The sequence below is a fragment of the Aythya fuligula genome, chromosome 14 (assembly GCF_009819795.1).
Source record: "Aythya fuligula isolate bAytFul2 chromosome 14, bAytFul2.pri, whole genome shotgun sequence".
NCBI classification, from domain to species: domain Eukaryota; kingdom Metazoa; phylum Chordata; class Aves; order Anseriformes; family Anatidae; genus Aythya; species Aythya fuligula.
Window position 1 is genome coordinate 14,012,777 of NC_045572.1, and position 18,613 is coordinate 14,031,389.

The 18,613-nt window shown below is 56.4% G+C and overlaps 2 protein-coding genes across 3 annotated transcripts; both read left to right on the top strand.

Annotated features, from left to right (window-relative positions):
* Positions 1-6,636: 6,636 nt before the first annotated feature.
* Positions 6,637-9,488, top strand: RPS14 (ribosomal protein S14). Its single transcript, XM_032197069.1, has 5 exons — positions 6,637-6,702; positions 7,835-7,985; positions 8,289-8,450; positions 8,656-8,732; positions 9,378-9,488. The coding sequence occupies exons 2-5, from the start codon at positions 7,837-7,839 to the stop codon at positions 9,443-9,445; spliced, it is 456 nt and encodes a 151-aa protein (XP_032052960.1). The 5' UTR covers positions 6,637-6,702; positions 7,835-7,836; the 3' UTR covers positions 9,446-9,488.
* A 4,442-nt stretch (positions 9,489-13,930) lies between these two features.
* CD74 (CD74 molecule) lies at positions 13,931-18,348 on the top strand. Of its 2 annotated transcripts, XM_032196929.1 has the most exons (9): positions 13,931-14,026; positions 15,291-15,466; positions 15,679-15,770; positions 15,873-15,935; positions 16,124-16,219; positions 16,353-16,443; positions 16,969-17,157; positions 17,384-17,455; positions 17,587-18,348. In XM_032196929.1, exons 1-9 carry the CDS (start codon positions 13,956-13,958, stop codon positions 17,592-17,594), a joined length of 858 nt encoding a protein of 285 aa, XP_032052820.1. In that variant the 5' UTR covers positions 13,931-13,955; the 3' UTR covers positions 17,595-18,348. The 2 variants fall into 2 exon arrangements, with proteins under 2 accessions (XP_032052820.1, XP_032052821.1); XM_032196930.1 differs by lacking the exon at positions 16,969-17,157.
* The last annotated feature ends 265 nt before the right edge of the window (positions 18,349-18,613 follow it).

Genomic DNA, 18,613 nt, shown 5'->3' on the forward strand with positions numbered 1-18,613 from the left:
GCTCCTCCTGCCTGCTGCCTGCCTGCCCCCGTCCCCATTGCCGTCCCCGTTCCCTTCCCCGTCCCCGTTCCCGTACCTGCATGCCCGGCCGCGGGCCCCGCTCCTGCTCCGCTCCGCGCCGCCGCCACCGCCACGGCCCCGCCGCCGCCGCCGCTCGGCTCAGCCCAGCCCGGCCCGGCCCGGCCCGGCCCTGCCCCGCAGCCAGCGCCGCCCCCGGGCCCGCCTCCCGCAGCCTGCCCCCTGCGGGCCGACACGGCCAGGAATGGGGCTGGGGAAGGGGCTGGGGTCGGGGATGGGGTCGGGGATGGGCCCCCCCGAGGTCTCCGTGCCCTCAGCACGGAGCCCGGCCCCCGCCGTCTGTCCCCACACGGTCCCGGTTTGGCGGCGGTCCCCGCCCCGTGGTGCTGAGGGGATCCGCGCTCAGCCCCCGTCACGTCGAGACACAGGGTGTTATCTTCAGCTGTGCCATGATCTCACCACAAAAAAGTCCCAAAAAGGGTCCCCCAAAGGGTCCCAAGCCACCCCCCGGGGCTGGGATGTGTTTGATCCCCTCAGTGAGGTTCCCATCGGGGCCCTTCTCCCACCGCTGCTCCCTGAGGCGAGCACAGCAGGGTGTCCTGAAGGATGCAGCCCCAGCTGTGTTTGGTGTAATTGGTGTGCCGGGCTGCTGTCTCCCACAAAAAAAAACCTTTTATCCTTCTCTATGCACAATCCACGTCAGATTTTTGAAGCCGGTTAAGCCCAAGATCGTCCCCATCCTCCTCCCCAGCTGCAGGACCCAGGGCTGATCTCACGACAAATTCCAGCTCTCCCACCCCAACTCCAAGGTGTACATCTGAGGCAAGGGCTGGCCGCCTCCAGGACCCTTATGCACACACAGATTCCCTTCATTCCTCAGAGAGGGTTAAAACAGGGGCTGCCGGGGGCTCTGCAGCCATGTGGAGACACAATCCCATCGGGAAGGAGTTTGTGCTGGGTGGCACGAGCTGCCCAGGTCGGGCTCGCCAGCACACACCGTGTGGCTGCAGAGGGCCCCGAGCAGGGCTGTGCCCACCCGTGGTACGAGGACCCTGCTTCCAGGTCAGGGTCAGCCCCTGGGGGCAGCCCATGAGGGGCTGGAGGGATTTTGGGGTGCTGCAGAAGGGCACGGGATAGCGTGGGCTCGTCTCAAAGCAGAGGAAATGCGTGGAGCTGGATGAGCTGATTCGGAAACGGAGAAACAAGACAAAGCAGAGGAAGGAACAGCTGGGAGCTCCGCACCCGTCCGACCTATCCCCAAGGCTCTGAGCTCCCATCCCGGATTTTGACGTGTTTGCGTACGACAGGGGAATGCCTTGCCAAGGCGTTTCAAAGCAATGCTGAGAACAAAACACCTTCTCTGAGATCTCCCTACATCCGTTCCAAGGCATGACAGGAGCTCGTGCTGCGCCTGCAGGGCTGTGTCTGCTCCCAGCCCGGCTGGGTGCATTACCCACACCCCGGGGCAGCTGCACGGCATGGGCATGAAGAAGACCCCATGAGGTTTCGTGTCCAGCCCACGGGGACGAGACGCAGCAGAAGGTCTGTCTGGAGTTTGGCTCTGGCAGCACGCTCTGGGAGAGCTTCCTACTCGATGGGAGGTGAGGAAGCAATTTCAATCAAATGAAACAAGCAGATAAACAAAACAAAACAAAACAAAACAAAAAAAGGGAAAGAAAGAAAAAGAAATAATAGGGAAGGAGACTTAAAGAATCACAGACAATTACGACTGCAAATTTTCTAACGCACTCTGAGGCATTCATTGAAGTCAAAGACTCCTTATCCTTAAACATTCACTTCTCTCACAAGTATTTTCTCCAAAGATCTCTGAATATCATGCCTAAGCCAAAGTTACTTGAAAGCTTGGAAAATAAAAAGGGACAAACAGGAAATTTTTCAACTGTGAGCTGCTGTAAGGAATATTAAAGGAATTTTTTTTTCAGCCTTAAACGATTCGCAAACTCAGCCTGAAAGAGTATCTGCACTAGGAATAGCTTTCTGAGGCCAAGCTAACCTCTGTCAGAGTTTTAGCAGAGGAAACTCATGTACAAATCATCGAACAAAAAGCCAACGATGAGTAATCAAAGGCACACACCAAAATCTGAGGACAACCTCCAGAATCCACAGTCTCCAGTGGTAAAATTTTCCACTGAACACTTACTTTGGAGAAAAAGGAATTTGTTGAACACTCACTCAGGCATCTGCTAATACAATTTTTTCGAAAAGAATGACCTACTTGCTGGACACAGAAGGCTGCTCATAAATACATTCATATTTATTAATACCAGTTCCACTGTTTTACATGAATATCAGACAGCTATTTTTTTCCCCTCTCTCCTGTTTGCAAATAGAGTGGAAACCAGTTCCTTTCCTGCATACTTTGACTTGCAGGCTCCTCTTCAGCACATCTGTTGGAAAGAAGTTTAGCAGCTTTCCTCTGCATTGTCTCCAATTTATTAATCAACACCTTCAGCTTCCTACTGAGTTACAGCCAAATTACAGTCCCCTTGAAGTCCATGGCAGCACTTCCACCAACTTCATTAGGACCAGACACCGGCTCTTGAAGTCTCTGCCAATTCCTTAAGTGCTTTAACTTCAGCGTTGGAGATTTCTTTTTTTTAATCTTCTTATGCCTGTTTCTGACACATCGTTCTACATGTGTGCATGCACAAACGGCATTTCTAAAACTAAGAAGCCCGATGGCCTTAGAAGTGAAAGGAAAAACTTTTCTTTATTTTTTTAAAACCTGTGAATGGCTGCATTCATGGCCCTGAATTTCACTTTATCGGCGTTATTAGAGGAATGATGTCAATGTGAGGGGCCTGGAGCTGTTGCCCACCAGCCCCACGAGAGTCCCAGGCGCAGACCCTGCTCCACACCAGGCAGATGGCAAGAGTTCAGCCTCCAGGAATAACTTCGGCCTCTTCTTCCTCCAGTCTCCGTTTCAAGGCCATCAGTGAGGCCATTGGTCTAGCGGCAGCACGCAGCGAGTGGGAAACTGGGGCTGGTTTCCACCAGGGCCAAAGCCTGGGCAGGATGAGGGATGGAGAGCAGCATTCCCATTTCAGCTCTCAGGCTCCCTTTTTGTTTAGTCACTGGCTGAGTTACGAAATCCGCTTGCAGCGTCACCCTGTCTGTGGGTTTCCCATGGGCTGGAGAGGCTACAACCAAGGAGAAGCTGGAATTTTAATTACATGTTTAAGAACTAAATCTGAGGGATTTCTCAAAGCAAATACACATCGTCTCTGCCACTGACCTCGCTGTGGCCTGAGCATCCTTCCCACCAGGCTGGAGGACGCAGTCCTCGAGTCCCTGCCGGGTGCCCCTCCTGTGAATCATCCCAGCCTGGGAATGTTCCTGGGTCCTCGGCAGCCTGGTCCTGGTTGGCATTTGGGCAGCTCCCCTGCAGACACACCAGGACTGGTGCAAAGCCTGTGGCAAAGAGAGAGGGGAGAATTCCTCCCTGGGAGTAGGAAAACCCCATCCCGCAGGGTGCCTTGAGGGATTGGGCCCAGCCTGCTTCCCAGCTGCTCTGGGGCTGTGGGCAGCGTTGCACTGGGAAGCGCTGGGTTGTTGGGGTTTTTTGGAGGTTCATCTGGAGCGCCAGTGGTTGTTTCAGCCCGTTACCCCGCATGTGGAAGCTCGCCCGTTTCCGTGCCTCTGGCTTGCATCTGTTCCACAAGGACATCATCTGCAGGCGGGTGCGAGCCTCGGGGAAGATCAGCGCTGTCTGCCCTGTGCACGCACACGGGGCTGCACTGAGCAAGCAGAGAAACAGCAAAAAGGGGAGGAAAGATCCTCAGGGAGGTGAGATTCAAGGGAGGGAAGGCAAAACAGAGGGAAACCCAGCCCCTCAGATCAGCACCCCTCAAATCTGGGTAAAAATAGGGCACGGAGGAGTCCCTGCCATCGGGATTTGTGTCAGAACAGAGGGCAGGCAAAGGGCAGGAGTGACGGGGGGATCAGCCTTGCCCAGGCCACCAGCCCCGTCCTTCCCCTCCTCAGTCAAATCAACCCGCAGCCGGTGTCACTGGAGCCCCTGGCTGGAATTACAGCAGTCCTGCCAATGTATATTTTAAAAGACTATCATTCAATATTTAAACTGGAAGATCCCTGGTGCAACAGCAAGCTGCTAATGAAGAGAGGAGCAGGCAGGGTGGCCCACGGAGCTAAGTGGGCTTTATCATTCCTGGGAGGAGGCACAGGGAGGTGCAGGGAAGCCTTACAGAACAAACCTCTTCTCCCTGGAGGGACCTTGCATGCTTGGCCAGAGAAGGGAAAAGATACCCTGAAAGATGTCGGCCTTGCTGGGCACGTGGAAGCTCCCCTAAAAAAATTTCAACACCCCAGGATTGCTCAGCCTTCCTAGCCCTCTGCATCAGAAGCAGAAGGCGGTGCTATCCAAGGGGACTCAGCAGCAGACAAATGCATTGCACTGGCCTCTTTTCATGCCAGAGCAAAAAAGCACCAGGCAAGGCACTAAGGGGATTCAAAAGTTTCCCACGAGCCAGCAGCAAATTCCTTTGTCCAAGCAGAGGCATTGGACCCTCCCTGCAGAAGGGTTTTCGGGCCTTCAGATTGTGCAATCCCTCCGGTGGAACAATTACATGGAGCCTCCCTCAGACCTCATCTACAGCCATCTGCTTCTCCTCTGCTCCCCTGGTTTCACTGAGGAGGAATTTAGAGAAGCGGGGCAGGATCAGGCCCAGGAAGCGTATCGCAAGTGCTATTAAGTCAGGTTCAATCTGTCTTTTTTCCAAAGGTCTTTGATGTTTCCCATCTTTACTCTCCTGAGCCCCATTTAAATCAGTTGGAGCTGATTTAAATATTCACTTGCTGGATTGCCGTAATGTAAAACTTTACAAATTTACATTCTATTTGCTGTAGAGGTGTAAGAAGTCTCCCCAGATAATTGTTCCAGGAGGGAGTCCCGGCACCATCATTCACAGCTATAAAGTCTGTGCCACTTACATCAGCCTTCTGACTTCCCAGCAGAGAATTATGTGTATTTAAATATCTCCCATTAGCTCCTAAAGAGAAAATGCTCCAAAGACTTATGCATATTAAAGTCTCTATGTACATCCCCTTACGGGTAAAATTCCCGAACACCTCCTTATAGTCTTATAGCGATGACTTTTCTGTGAGAATGATAGGAAGCGTTATGCAACCAGCTCTTAGAGGAGGAAATAAGGCAGACAGTAACAACATTAGAAACCTGCTTGATTCCTGCAGAAATTTGTTAGGACAAAGAAGCATGTACAGCTGGGCTACATTAGCAGGTAAGCCTCATCTAGGAGCCTCCTGGGATCAGGCAGCTGAACAACGAGGTTGAAGGTCTAAGATGTCAACAGAGATGTTGATTATAGAGCGTCTCCCTGTTTGGTTTTCTTTAATGGGTCAGGCAAGGTCGCTGCACATTAAGCTAGGGCTTTAAGGTCTTAATCGGAAGCCTTGAATTGAGTGGTAGCTGTTCTCCTGGATGAAGACGTTAAGCTTAGACCCGGTGCTGTCAATAGCTAGGAGTCTTGTGGGTGGATGGGGTCTTGGTGGAGGAACAGCCCTGCCCTGCAGGACTCCAGGCCTTTCCAGCGTTCTGGAGCAAACGTGTCTGAGCTTCTCCTACAGCCGATGAACCCGGGCGGCTGTCTGGATCCCACAGGAGATGCAGTTGTGCTCAGCCACCCGCCAGCAGTGTGTGAGGAGCAGCTGGTGCCCGGCCTCTGCCGGGGCCTCCCAGGCGCGGTGCCAGCTCTGCCCGGTGCCAGGGCAGCTGCTGGAGCAGGGGGCCCTGAGGTCCCGTCCCCACGCACGAGCTTGGTTTGTGAAACCACTCCGGGCATGCACTTCCAGGGCTCCCCTACCAGGAGCAGAGCCATAATGTGCTGAGGGAGGCCCTGGGGTGGATGTAGTTATGCCAATACTAAGTGCTCCCTGTCTCATTTATTTTGCTTCACTGAACTGCAATGAGCAGTATGTTATACAGGAGGCACTTGCCACATGGCTATGCTACGTTTGAACAGAACTTCAATGCGTGCACAAAGCCCAACGGAAAGCTCTGCACTGTGGCTTCTGCTTCAGGATGGCTTCTGTCAGTGAAACTAGGTTAAAACAGAGACCTGACGGCCTCCTGGGACAACGGGCAGAGGGGCTGACACAGGGCTGGTGGCCAGCTGAGAGCCCTGGTAGCCCACACTCCTGGCACACGCACTGACCCATCCCAACACATAGGGAAGCTGGGCCGTGTGGCACCATTGTGTAGTGCTTAGGAAGACGTTTAATAACGGCAAGACGCCGCCCAATGGAACCGAGAAAGGCTCTGAGGGACCGCGTCCCTCTGAAGCGTGGCGCCGCCATCTTGGGGAGGGGACAGCTGCGAGGCCACCGCCGCCATCTTGAAGGGGGCAGTGCCGGGAAGAGCGGGAGTGCGCCGCCATCTTGAGGAGGGCGGTGCCGGTCGAGGCGGGCGCCGCCATGTTGGGGAGGGGCACACTGAGCGGCGAGCTCCGCCATCTTGAGCAGGTCAACCCCGGTGGATGCGGGCGCCGCCATCTTGAGCAGGTCAGCTACGGCGCGCGGGCGGAAGCCGGCCTCCCGCCGCCATCCCTTCCGGCTGAGCGCGGCCCCTTCCGCCCCCCGCGCGCTGCCACTTCCTTTCCAGCGGCGGCCGCCGGAGCAGACGGGCGGGTGAGTGCGGGCCGCCCGCCGCCATCCGACAACATCCGCCTGTCCGCGCCTACCCCCGGCTCCCCCCCGGCTCCCCCGGCCCGCCCCGCTCGCCGCCCGCCTGCCCGGCCCCGGGGCTGCCCGAGGGAGGCGGTCCCGGCGGAGCGCGGCGCTAGGCCGCGGCCGAGCCGGGGGCTGGCGTAGGTGGGCGGCCGGCTGGAGGGCCGGGGTAGCGGGAGGGGCACGGCACGGCCGGACGGGGGGAAGGGGAGAAGGGCTGGGGGCTGCACTGGGTCTGGCAGTGGCTTCTTAGGGCCTCCTGGGTGCCGGGTCCACGTCCAGCGTGTGCTCAGTGGGGTGCTGAGGAGCAGCAGGCGCGTTGCTCTGGGGCAGAGCCTGGCAAAAACTGCCCGTGGGTTAGTGCTCGCTTTGCTTGGGGAGGTGAGTGCTGCTGGGCTTTACGAGCCTGTAAGCAGTGGAGTTGCTTTGGGACAGTAACGTCGATGCAGCCTTTCGCTGGGCATGCCAGAAAAAATTGTTGGAGTGGCCCTGTGGTGGCCTTTTAGACCTTGATTTAACAGGGTTATGTGCTGTTCCTAAGCAAACAGGAGGCCGCCAGGCTAAGGTTTGTGGATAAAAGTAGGTCATGCCTTGAGTTCATTTTCTTAATGAAGTCACTATATTTTTCTCTGCTGCAAAGCACCTACTCTAGCTGGTGTTTGGCAAAAGAGGTAAACAGGCAACCATCTCTTTGTGCTTCAGGAGCAGATGTGTGGGATTGCCAAGCACCTAACTAAACATTCCTGATTGCTCCATTTGCCACCATTCATGTGAGGTGTAGGCCTTAAAGGCAGAAGCACCAGCAGCTTGAGACCCCTCTATGCAGTTGTGGGTGCTGGCCTGCTTGCCAGCATACAGCAAAGCTGTAAATCCTTGTTTGGTTTTCTTTTTTATTATTATTATTATTATTTTTAAGATGTCCAATTATACCTCAAAATTGCCAGATTCATTTTGCCATCAGGAACTCAGTTGTCCTGCTTTGTAGGAGGTTGCAATTGCAGAGCAGCTCATAAAATCCTTTAAGAGAATGCTGAGAAATCCACTGTCACACATATTTCATGTACTAATATGTTATTTTGTTGGTTTTGTTCAGAAATGGCACCCCGTAAGGGCAAGGAGAAGAAGGAAGAACAGGTCATCAGCTTGGGACCTCAGGTGGCTGAAGGAGAGAATGTGTTCGGCGTCTGCCACATCTTCGCTTCCTTCAATGACACTTTTGTCCATGTAACTGATCTCTCTGGCAAGTGAGTATTGCACACTGGTCGCCTCGCTGCAGTACCTGGCTTTCTCACTATTGAAAACAAAGATTGTATTTGGCAAGAAGATCCACAGCAGTCCTCGAGAAGCTGTAAGATAAGATGCTTTCTGTTTGTGATCATAGATGTCTTGCTGTGCACCTCTGTGGTGAATATTGTGCTTGAGGCACTGCAGAGTGGCTTACTGATCCAGCAGCGTGTCAAAATGGCTGGTTCCATCACCACGCTGAAGCTGGTGTGTAGGAAGGAGAGGGAAACTGCTTTTTTCTGAACGTGTTTTCTTTTTTTCAGGGAAACCATCTGCCGTGTGACTGGTGGCATGAAGGTGAAGGCTGACAGAGACGAGTCCTCTCCCTACGCAGCTATGCTGGCAGCTCAGGATGTCGCCCAGAGGTGCAAGGAGCTGGGCATCACTGCCCTGCACATCAAGCTGCGGGCAACCGGTGGCAATAGGTACGTTGGAGGGGGCGGGCACTGGTATGCAGAGGGTGTACCTGGTCTTGGAACCTGTTCGGTTTGGGTCTGAGACAGGAGGAAGGTGAGTTCCAGTATTGAGATGTTCTGAAGTGGGGAAAGTGATTTTTAAAATGAATTGTTTGTGAATTGTGTTCAGCTTGTGAATCTTTAAGAGACTGATGGCTGTGATTCTCCCTTCCAGGACCAAGACTCCCGGTCCTGGTGCCCAGTCAGCCCTGAGAGCTCTGGCCCGATCCGGGATGAAGATCGGCCGTATTGGTGAGTGATGGAGCTGCTGCGTGGGTGGCACCGTGTGTCAGCGTGGGGCCTCGCTGCTAAAGTAAAGTTTTGAGGAATTATGAAGCAGAAGGAGCTCTGGGCCCATATGCCACAGGGTTCTTTAATTGAAGACTCACCAGGAGGTGGCGTGAGTTGGCTCCGGATTCCAAGTGGTTGGCTCCATGATGGGCCTGTGCTGGAACTGCTTGTGCCAGAGCTGTTGGGTTACCTGGAAGTACCGTGCTGGTCGTAGTCATTACTTACTCATTCTTAAACTGAGTTCCTCAAACTGTTTGAGGGAGAATCCTGAACTTTGTAGGGGAGTTGCAAGACGTGGTAGTGCCGGCTGCCCTGAAAGTCGCACTGTGTGCGGTGTGTTTCTTCAGAAGTGCTTGGTTTAGGTGGGCAGGAAGATGGGGATTTCTGCATCCTTGGCATTAAAATCCTCGGGTACCAGCATTTGGTGATTTCATGGGTGCTTTACCTCCCGTGGACTGTTCTGCCAGTGCGTGGCTTCTACAACAGCTGCTTGCTGAGGTGCAGGATGTTGGGGCTGACTGCTTGGGGTGGGTGGCTTTGCCCAGTTGTTTTTTTGGGGTTCCTCTGGAAGCTAACTGCTTGTTTTTTATTTCTTTGCTCCCGCAGAGGATGTCACTCCCATCCCCTCGGACAGTACTCGCAGAAAGGGTGGTCGCCGTGGACGTCGTCTGTAAACAATGCTGCACCTTTCATTATTAAAGCTCTCTTAAAACCTTTTATCTGTGTGTTTGCGTGCTGAGGCGTGCTCTGAAGTTGAGCAGCTTTAGTCTGATGACAGCCACAACAGAGGTGCTGTGTGTGCTCGAACGTACACCAGAAAAGCTTCTAAAATGACTGAAATTACAGCTCCCTCAGCTGCTCTGCTGATGCGTTTATGCTGCCAGATGTATTTCAGAAAAATGACTCCTCACTTCCCGGCTGTGCCCTGCTTCCTGCACTGATGTTTACCTTACACTGAACGTGCTGCCATCACATAGAATAAATGCCCGTTTCCACCTCTTAAAATGTTCTCTTCGCAGCTCTCCAAGCTTTTAAATTACTTGTTTCTGTCACCTCCTTGGCTATAGAAAGATTTCAGACCAAGGGAAGGTGTGTGGGCATAGGGAGAAGTATAGTTTAAGATGGCTGAGTTCCTGTATGCTCACGGTGTCAAGCTGGTGGTTAAAATAGTGGCTTCTGCCTTTCAGGAGATGAAATTATCAGAATTCCTCCTGTGAGATGGTGACTACAGCCCTAATACTGCGCAGTGCCTGCGGTGACGTGGGTCAGTCTTGTGCTCTCCTTTGATCTCGAGGGCAGGGCAGCAGGCAGCTTATTTCAGAGGCAGGTTCTCCTCAGCTGCAATTCCATGCTCTGCGGTGGGAGTCTGTCTTGGCAATGAGCGAGCACTTCTAAAACAGTTGTCCAGGAATGCTTGCAGTCAGGTTTAAGCGATGGTAGCTGTGTCTTAATCAGGATTGATGAAAACTTAGAATTTTTAGCACAGTTCCATGGCAAATATAGATCATTGTATAAATGATGATGTGTGGCCTATAAATGAAGCTGGAAGGCAGTGTCCTGGGCCCTTGGACAAAATCTGTCTCAAGATCCTGATGTCTAAGGACTTCACTCCTTTCCTGCAGGCTTTCCCACACCTTTGTATCTTAAAATACTTCACAGGATTCCTTCACCCACCCACCTCCCTCGTTACCAGAAAGGATACCTTGACCAGCAGCTTTGTCGGAGGCGCTCTGCTTTCAAAGCAGGCTCTGTTCCAGTGAGGCCGCTCACCCCAAACGAGATCCAGGGCACACTGCTCCTGCCGAGCTCCATTTTCAGCTCCCCAGCTCTCACAGTAAAAGGGGATGTAAGTCGGTGGAGGAAATGAGACTGATCTGAAGCCATGGCGCGCCTTCCTTTCTGTAGTTAAAAAAGCTTGGATGCTTGTGGTTTCGGAGTTAGTCACGATCTCTTCGAGGTGTCCCTGCTGTGGAAAAGAAAGCTACGCTTGTCAGCGAGCTAACGAGCGGTGGGTTTTCTGCAAGCTGTTGCTTAATACATGACTTCCCGTTTGTGTGGAAAAAAAAATCTCTGCTGGGCCCCATGTTCCTAAGCCAGCATTTCTCTTGGCATAGCCGGGGTGTTTTGTTTGTAATTTTATACGCGGCTGTGGAAAACTTTAGAAATAAACTTTCCCTTCTGCCTTAAAAGTGCATTATTGCAGTTTAAATAGCCATTTTCCTGTACTCTAAGTGTTCTTTGAACTTTGTATGGAGAAAATGCCGAAAAAAATGAAGCCAACGTTGGTTTGTTCAGGCAGCACGGAGCTGAATGTAGCCTGGTGCTGAGGAGGGGACGGCGCAGAGCTGTGCGATCTTTATTAAAAAAATAATCCTGAATACAGTTAAAATACAGTTAAACCTTGTTGTTGTTTTGATGTTAAACTGTCCACGGTGATGTTCATCGGGCTGTTTCGGGAGGTGGGTATTTGGGGAAAGCTCTGGGAAGCACAGCCGCCGTGCAGGGAGCTCGGAGAAAAGGGAAGGTGTGCTGAGAGCAGCTTTGGGTCTGCCTGGCTGAGCCCTCCCACGCAGGAGGGTCAGGGCTGGCCGCAGGGTTGTGTCCCCACAGGACCGCGGGCTGTAACCCCAATTCATGCCTCGCTTTTCTCCACCAGTTGCTCGAGCAGCCGCTGAGCCCTTCCTCGGTGAGCCAGGGGCTCCTGCTGCGCCGAGCACGGTGCGTGGGCTGGGCGCTTAATGGCAAACTGTTTTATTTTTTCAGCTGATCTGACGTCTTCGGAACAACCTCCCGCAGCAGCGTGAAATCCCCCAGAAGAGAAAACAGCAAATGAGGAAGAGAAAGGGGAGAGCTGGGCTGTGGTGGGAGCACAGGGCCCGGGGCCCGGCAGGGCCTCCTGGAGAGGCCTCGTGCCCTTTGTGCCCCTTCCTGCCCCTGTAGAGCTGGTTTATCTTGTGCAGTCATGTGTGAATCCGCCAGTCCTGTAAAAATACCCCAAAAACAGAGCCGAGAGGTGGCAGGCATGTGGCAGCGATGGGTTTGTGTTCGCTGGTGGCTCCCAGGGCCCTGTGAGAGCTCCCAGCTCTGTGCCTGCTGTCATGGGCTGCCAGAACCAAGCCCCATCAGGGCAGCGTCCCTGGGGATATTTCCACCTACGTGTCTGAAATAAAGGCTGTGAGGCCTGGGTCAAGGCCTTGGGGCAGCACACAACTGGGAACCAAGCCCCCAAACTGCTCCTCATCCCAGATGTCAAAGTGGCTCGGTTTGCCCCCAAAAAACACAGCCGAATCCCCAGCCCCTGTAACAGCGTCACAGCTCTCATGGGCGGCACACAACGGAGCTGTGCTGACTGGGCTGGGGAGGGATTTGGGATGGTCTCGGCCCATGGCGGGTGGACAGGACCCCGGGGCTGGGGGGGATGTGGGGCTGGGGGCTGCACCCCGCTGGTGGGGGCCGGGCACAGCCCTGAGGTGATGGAAGAAACATTGGGGAAAATAAATAAATAAATAAATAAATAAATAAATAAAAGGCTGAAAGCTGCTAAAGGGAAGGTCGCCATCTTCCTAGGAAAACCGGTAACTTACTTCTGTAAAACTTCAAATGCCACAGCCACGTGTGCAAAGTAGAAGTGTTTTTTTTTTATTATTACTTTTAATTTTATTTTTAATTAAAACCCTGCGTGCAGAGCCAGGGCTGATGCAGTGCTGAAAGCCCCGCGGGGGGCTCGGTGCCAGGGGCAGGCCCAGCTCAGGGCTCAGTTGCTCCCTCTCCCCCTGCGGCTCATGGCCCGCAGCACGGGGCAGAGCTCCATGAAATCGCTGCTTTCGCTTTCCAAATTCCTGTTCTCGCTCCCCACTTCCCCCTTCGGGCCAAAAGCTGTGGTGGTGCCACGGCCCCGGGGCTGGGGCCTTGCAGCCCCGTTCCCCCTGCACCCAGCGAAGGGCCAAAGAAACCAAATCCCTGGGATCCCCTCTGTGCCTCCCTGGGCTGAGTGTGGGGAGGGCCGGAGATGTTACCGGGTGGTTTTATGGGATTTTTTCCCTTTTGAATGCCCAGGGTGTGTTGCTGGTTTCTACAGACGTGCTAAAGTGTTGCTTGCCCTCAGAGCAGCAGAGGTTCTTCATTAATCTTCATTAATTAATGCCTGCCTTTGGGGCTGGTGCAAGGGGGCTTCTGCGAGCCCCTGCCCCAGTCCTTGGGGGTGACTCCAGTTATTCCCCAGGCCACATTTCTCAGCTGCCTGGCTGAGATTTTTATTTTATTTTTTTTTCAGTGCAGTCCCTGCTGACACAGAAGTCCCAGGGAAATGGGAATATTTGCTAAAGAAGCCCTCTTGTCCTCGTCCCAGCACCACAACATCGTGCAGCAGGAGCTGTGTGCCGAGGGCTGCCCAGTGACTGGTGACACCTTTATCGCCACCCCTTTAATTTCGTTCCCAGTTCTGCTCTCCCTGCCTGCAGCCCTGCTGGGTCCTACCTCTGGGGCCGTGGAGCTGTAGGGCCGTGCTCCTGCTGTAAAATCCCTCTGTAAAAACACCAGCACTGTGCAGGGACGGGGGCTGCACGGCCCCATTGTGGTGTGTGGGGTCCAATTTGTGGGGCTGCTCCTCCTCCCTCGGCTTTGGGGTGCGGGCTTTGGGGTGGGGGCTGCTCATGGGCACCCCAAACCCACCACAGGCAGGGTGTGAGGGCTTGGGAACACCCGGCAGCTCATTAAATGGTGCCCCTCAGCCCCTTTGGTGGCTGGGAGCCCTCCCCAACGCACCCCACATCCCACTTTCCCCCATCCTATACCCTGTACCCCACACCCCATCCCCTACCCCTGGGGACCCCAGAGCCCCGTGGTGCTGTGCCGGGTGTCACGGTGTGGTGGTGGGACGGGAGGCGATGCCCAACATGGTGGCAGCGAGATATTTGGGACAGGAGCGAGATATTTGGGATTGCACCCAGCTGCAATATTCGGGACGGGCCCCGGCATCATCTCTGGACCCGAGACCTTCTGAGCAAAGCTCTGCCTGGCAACAGCTGATGCGGGTGCCAGCAGCCAATGGGGCTTTTTTTTTCCTGCCCCCCCCCCGCCGAGGGTGGCAGTGGGGGGGTGCCCCGGGGGGGTATTTCCAGCCCTGGCCCCCCCCAGGGCTCTCATTTCCCCATCGGGTTTGGGTTTGGTGCCGACGGTGCAGCCATGGCCGAGGAGCAGCGGGACCTCATCTCCGACCGTGGCAGCGGGGTGCTCCCCGTTGGGGACACCCAAAGGTGCTGGGGGGGTCCCAGAGGGGGGGCACGGGGGGACAGAGGGGCTGTGGGGCAGTTGGGGTCACGCTGGGGGGCTTCATGGGGTGAGGTTGAGCGAAGGCGGCTGCGGCGTGGCCATGGGGTGGAAGGGGTCATGGCATGGACGTGGAGCAGCGTGGTGTGGGTATGGGGTGGGGGCGGATTGGGGACCGAGGGGGGGTCGCGGAGGGTTTTTGGGGGTGATTGGGGCATGGGGTGGGTATGGGGTGGGTGGGTTCACGGTGTGGTGGTGGGGCAGCGGGGTCATGGCGTGGCTGCGTGGTGGCTGGGGGCATGGCGTGGCTGTGGGGCCGAGAGCTTTGTGTGCTGGTTGTGGGGTTTGGGGGGGGTACAGCGTGGCTGTGGGGTGTGGGGGGGTCCTGTCCTGGCTGTGGGGTGAGGGGGGGTCCTGTCCTGGCCGTGGGGCAGGTCCCCATCCCCGTTATAGGGGCGGGCAGGTTCCCCTCTGGTTATAGGGCGGACGAGGGCACAGCATGGCCCCACAGCCCCATGGGGCCGCCACCATGCCCCAGCCAGCCCCCACCTCCCAACCTCTTTGCCCCCCCCGATTTAACACCCCCAGCCAATGAAAAACCCGGGAGCAGTGACATCATCGGTCACCAGGCAGACAGCCTGGCAGCGGGGCCAGATCCCGACATGTGCAGGGAGCACCCTTGGGTGCTGCACCCCGCAGGGCACGGGCGGCTCCCTGGGGCAGGACATGGTCCAGAAGGGCTCGGGGCCAGGCCATGCAGCCATTTTCTGCCTTTTTTTCTTTTTTTTTTGGCTTCTGTGCACGATCCCAACACCACACCCTGGGCACGCATCCAGGCTGCGGCGAGTGGGGGCTTCGCTCCTCTGCTCTCTCCAATTTTTGTACTAAATTAGAAATAAATCAGGGCGTGTTTTCTGACCCCTGGGACCAGCCAGGCTTCGGGCGGCCTCACCGCCCCACGTAGGGCTGTACCCCAGACACCCCAGCCCCGCGGGTGCCCCCACGTGTCCCCACCTTGGTTTCAGTTCCCGGTGCGCGGCGGCCACCCGAGCGCAGCCGAATCGCTCGTGCAGCACCCGGCCGTGCCCAGGGGGGGTTTGCATTTGTCTGGGTGCCAGTGAGCTCCTCGGAGCGGGATTTGGGGATGGTTTGGGGACAGTGGAGACCACAGGGCTCGTCCATTGGGCATTGGGAAGGGATTTGGAAATGCGCACCGCGATGGTGACCGGGTCCCCCCCATGTGTCCCGCAGGTCTGCCTTCGGGCGCAGAGCCGCCCTGTCCACGCTGTCCATCCTGGTGGCCCTGCTGATTGCTGGCCAGGCCGTCACCATCTACTTCGTGTACCAGCAGAACGGGCAGATCAGCAAGCTGACCAGGACCTCCCAAAACCTGCAGCTGGAGGCGCTGCAGCGCAAACTGCCCCAGAGTCAGTACCCCCCGGGGCATCGCCGTGATGGGGAGGGGACGGGGGGAGGCACCGGGTCCTGCTCTGCCACCAAAGCCAGGAGACAGCGAGGGCTTGGTGGTCCCCGGGGGTGTGGGGATCCCCGCTAGGACCACCTGGAGCCAGGGGATTAAAACGGGGGGGTGACAGCGAGGGGCTGTGCCCTGCTCCTCACACCGCTCCCCCCTCGGCAGGCAGCAAGTCCGCCAGCAACATGAAGATGTCGATGGTGAACACCCCCCTGGCCATGAGGGTCCTGCCTCTCGCCCCCTCCCTAGACAACGCGGTAAGCCACGCTGCGGCCACGTGCCCCAAACTGTGCGGGGTCAAAGCCCCCATTGTGCTCACCCCCCTGGTGCTCACCCCCACCTCTGCTTCCCTTCCCCAGCCCGTGAAGGACATGGGGCCCCCCAGCAACAAGACCGAGGACCAAGTCAGGCACCTGCTGCTGGTAAGCTGCCCCGGGAGCTCCGCCGAGCCCCACGATGAGGCGATGGGACCCTTTTGCCAGCTCTGCTGGCTGGGACTGGGATTTCCTTGGGCTCCTGGAGCTCCTGGGTTTGGTGATGGAAGCTGGGCTTCCCCCCACCCCGTCCCCACGTCCTCCTCCCTCTGTCTCACCCCGCGTGCCCTCTGCAGCAGGCAGACCCTAAGAAGATGTTCCCGGAGCTGAAGGACAGCCTGCTGGGCAACCTCAAGAGCCTGAAGAAGACCATGACCGACGCGGACTGGAAGGTCGGTGCCAGTCTCTGTCCTCCTGCCCTTCCCTCGCTGCCACGGCCTGGGGGGGGGGGCAGCATAAATCCTGCTGGAACCGGGGCTGGGGACCCTGGGCAGCCCCCGGCTCACGCTGCTCCCCCCTCCACAGTCCTTTGAGTCCTGGATGCACAAGTGGCTGCTGTTCGAGATGGCCAAAAGCCCCAAGCCGGACGAGCGTAAAGCCATCCCAGCGGAGAAAGGTAACCGGGGTGGGGGCCCTGAGCTGGCGGGGGGGTTAGGGCTGACCCCAAAGGCAGCTGCACCCCTTGTCCCCTGCCTCCTGACCTCTTCCTCCTGCGGTCAGCCTCCCCTCAGAGGCCCTTGGGGAGAAAAAGCAAGGCTGAAAAGCCAGAGCAGCGCCCGGACCCCTCGGGGTTTGGTTACCCCGGGGCTTCAGGGGGATCACTGAGGGGGGTAAAATTAATTAGCCGCTTCAGGGAGCTCGCTGAAGTTAATTAGCTGCTCGAGGCGGATCTCTAAAATTAATTAGCTGCTTCTAGATGAGGAGGCAGGGTCACGGTGCTTGCTCCCACCAGGGGAGACGGGTTTCCTTGGGGAAATCCCAGCGAGGCCACGCTCCCGACTGCTGCTGCTTCCCCAAATGGGCTCGCCCCGCTGCCTGCCCCCTGCTGCAGCCCTTTGGGCTCCCGGGGGGTAGCAGAGCCCGAGGGAGCAGCTCACGGCCTCTCCCGTCTGTTTTTTTTTTTTTTTTTTTATTGCCCTAGTGCAAACTAAGTGCCAGGCAGAGGCCGGTTTTGGTGGTGTCCATCCGGGTCGCTTCCGCCCCGAGTGCGATGAGAACGGGGACTACCTGCCCAAGCAGTGCCACGCCAGCACGGGCTACTGCTGGTGCTGCTACAAAAACGGCACCAGGATTGAGGGCACGGCCACCCGGGGAGAGCTGGACTGCTCGGGTAGGTGGCGGGGCGAGCAGCGTGCCCAGCTCACGGTCAGGGAGAGGAGAGGGCGAGCACAGGGCTGGCACCCATCCCCTCGACTCCCGGTGCCCCAGGAGATAAGGAATCGCATGAATCTTCCCCCAAAATACAATTAAAGCCCCATGCGCCGTGCTGCTGAGCCCCCGGGGTGCTGGGTAAGGCCGTGGGGGCTCCACGCTGAGCTGCTGCTGTCCCCCTGCAGGGGCTGCGCTGACGGAGCCCGAGGAGATGATCTTCTCCGGGGTGGACATGCTCAAGCTGGGCGCTGAGAAAGGTGAGAGAAAGGGGTGGGCTTCGGGGATCCGGGCATGGGAGGGGATGGGGACACAGGTCTGGGTTTGGGGGGGATGAAGGGGGCAGAGAGGGCTCAGTGCTGATCCCTCCCTTCTCTTTCTCTCCCAACAGCCAAGTAGAAGAGGACACCTGCAGCTGCCCACGCGGCGTTCAGCACCCCAGCTTGTTTTTTTTTTTTGCTCTATCCCCTTTCTGCTCTTCCCTCGCTTTCCCAAACACCCACGGGCACTCCTCCTTCCCAGTGATCGCTTCCCCTCCCCTGCTCCAGGGCCTGGTCTGGGGTTGATGAGAGTTGGCCGGGGCTGTCCCCAGGATAAATGCTACAGAGGAAACGTTTCCTAAAACTGGAGGTGGAGCAGGCTGGAAGCATTTTCAGCCACAGCAGACCCCCAGTCCCTTCCCCTGTTGCTGATGGGGTACGAGCTGCAGTGAGGGCGTTGTGTGAAGGACACCAGCTGGTTCCCAGCCCTGTGCCTGGCCCCCAGGACACTTCTCCCCCAGCCCAGGCTCTGCGATTGCTCCTGCTGAAGATCGAGCCACTAACGCCTGCTTTCTTGGCCTGAACAACCATTAAACGCAGCAAAACCACCTCCACCAGCTTCTTAACTAAAGCCTGTAGGTAGGGGCTCTGTTAGCCTACTAAAGCTTCCTATTTCTGGTGTTTTTTTTTCTTAATACTCAGTTTTGTAGGGATAGGTGCTCACCTTCAGCTTCTCCCTTCAGGGTAGGGTAGCAGTGGGAATAGGAGCCAGGCCTGGAGGCAGAGGGGCTTTTAACCTTCCTGACCGATCTGATTATTTCCTTGATAAACGATGTCACAAGCTAATTATTTCAAATAAACTTTTGAATAAGAAAGCCTCAGAAGCAAGCAGCCCCAGAGCTGGGTACTTGCCCTAATGAAGACTTCAGGAAAAGAAAACTGCAGGGCCCCTGCGGGCACACTGGTACACACCATGTTCCTTACCCCGCTCGTCCAGTGGCCCCTGCCCAGCTCTGTGGAGGCTGAAATCACCTTCAAAGGCATTTGGGAGGGGTTGAGGGGGTGCAAGGAGAGCTCCCTGCTGTGCCCACACCTCGCACGTGCTGAGGGTGGCAGCCAGCAGAGCCCACAGCCAGGCTGCACGGCCTGGGAAGGAGC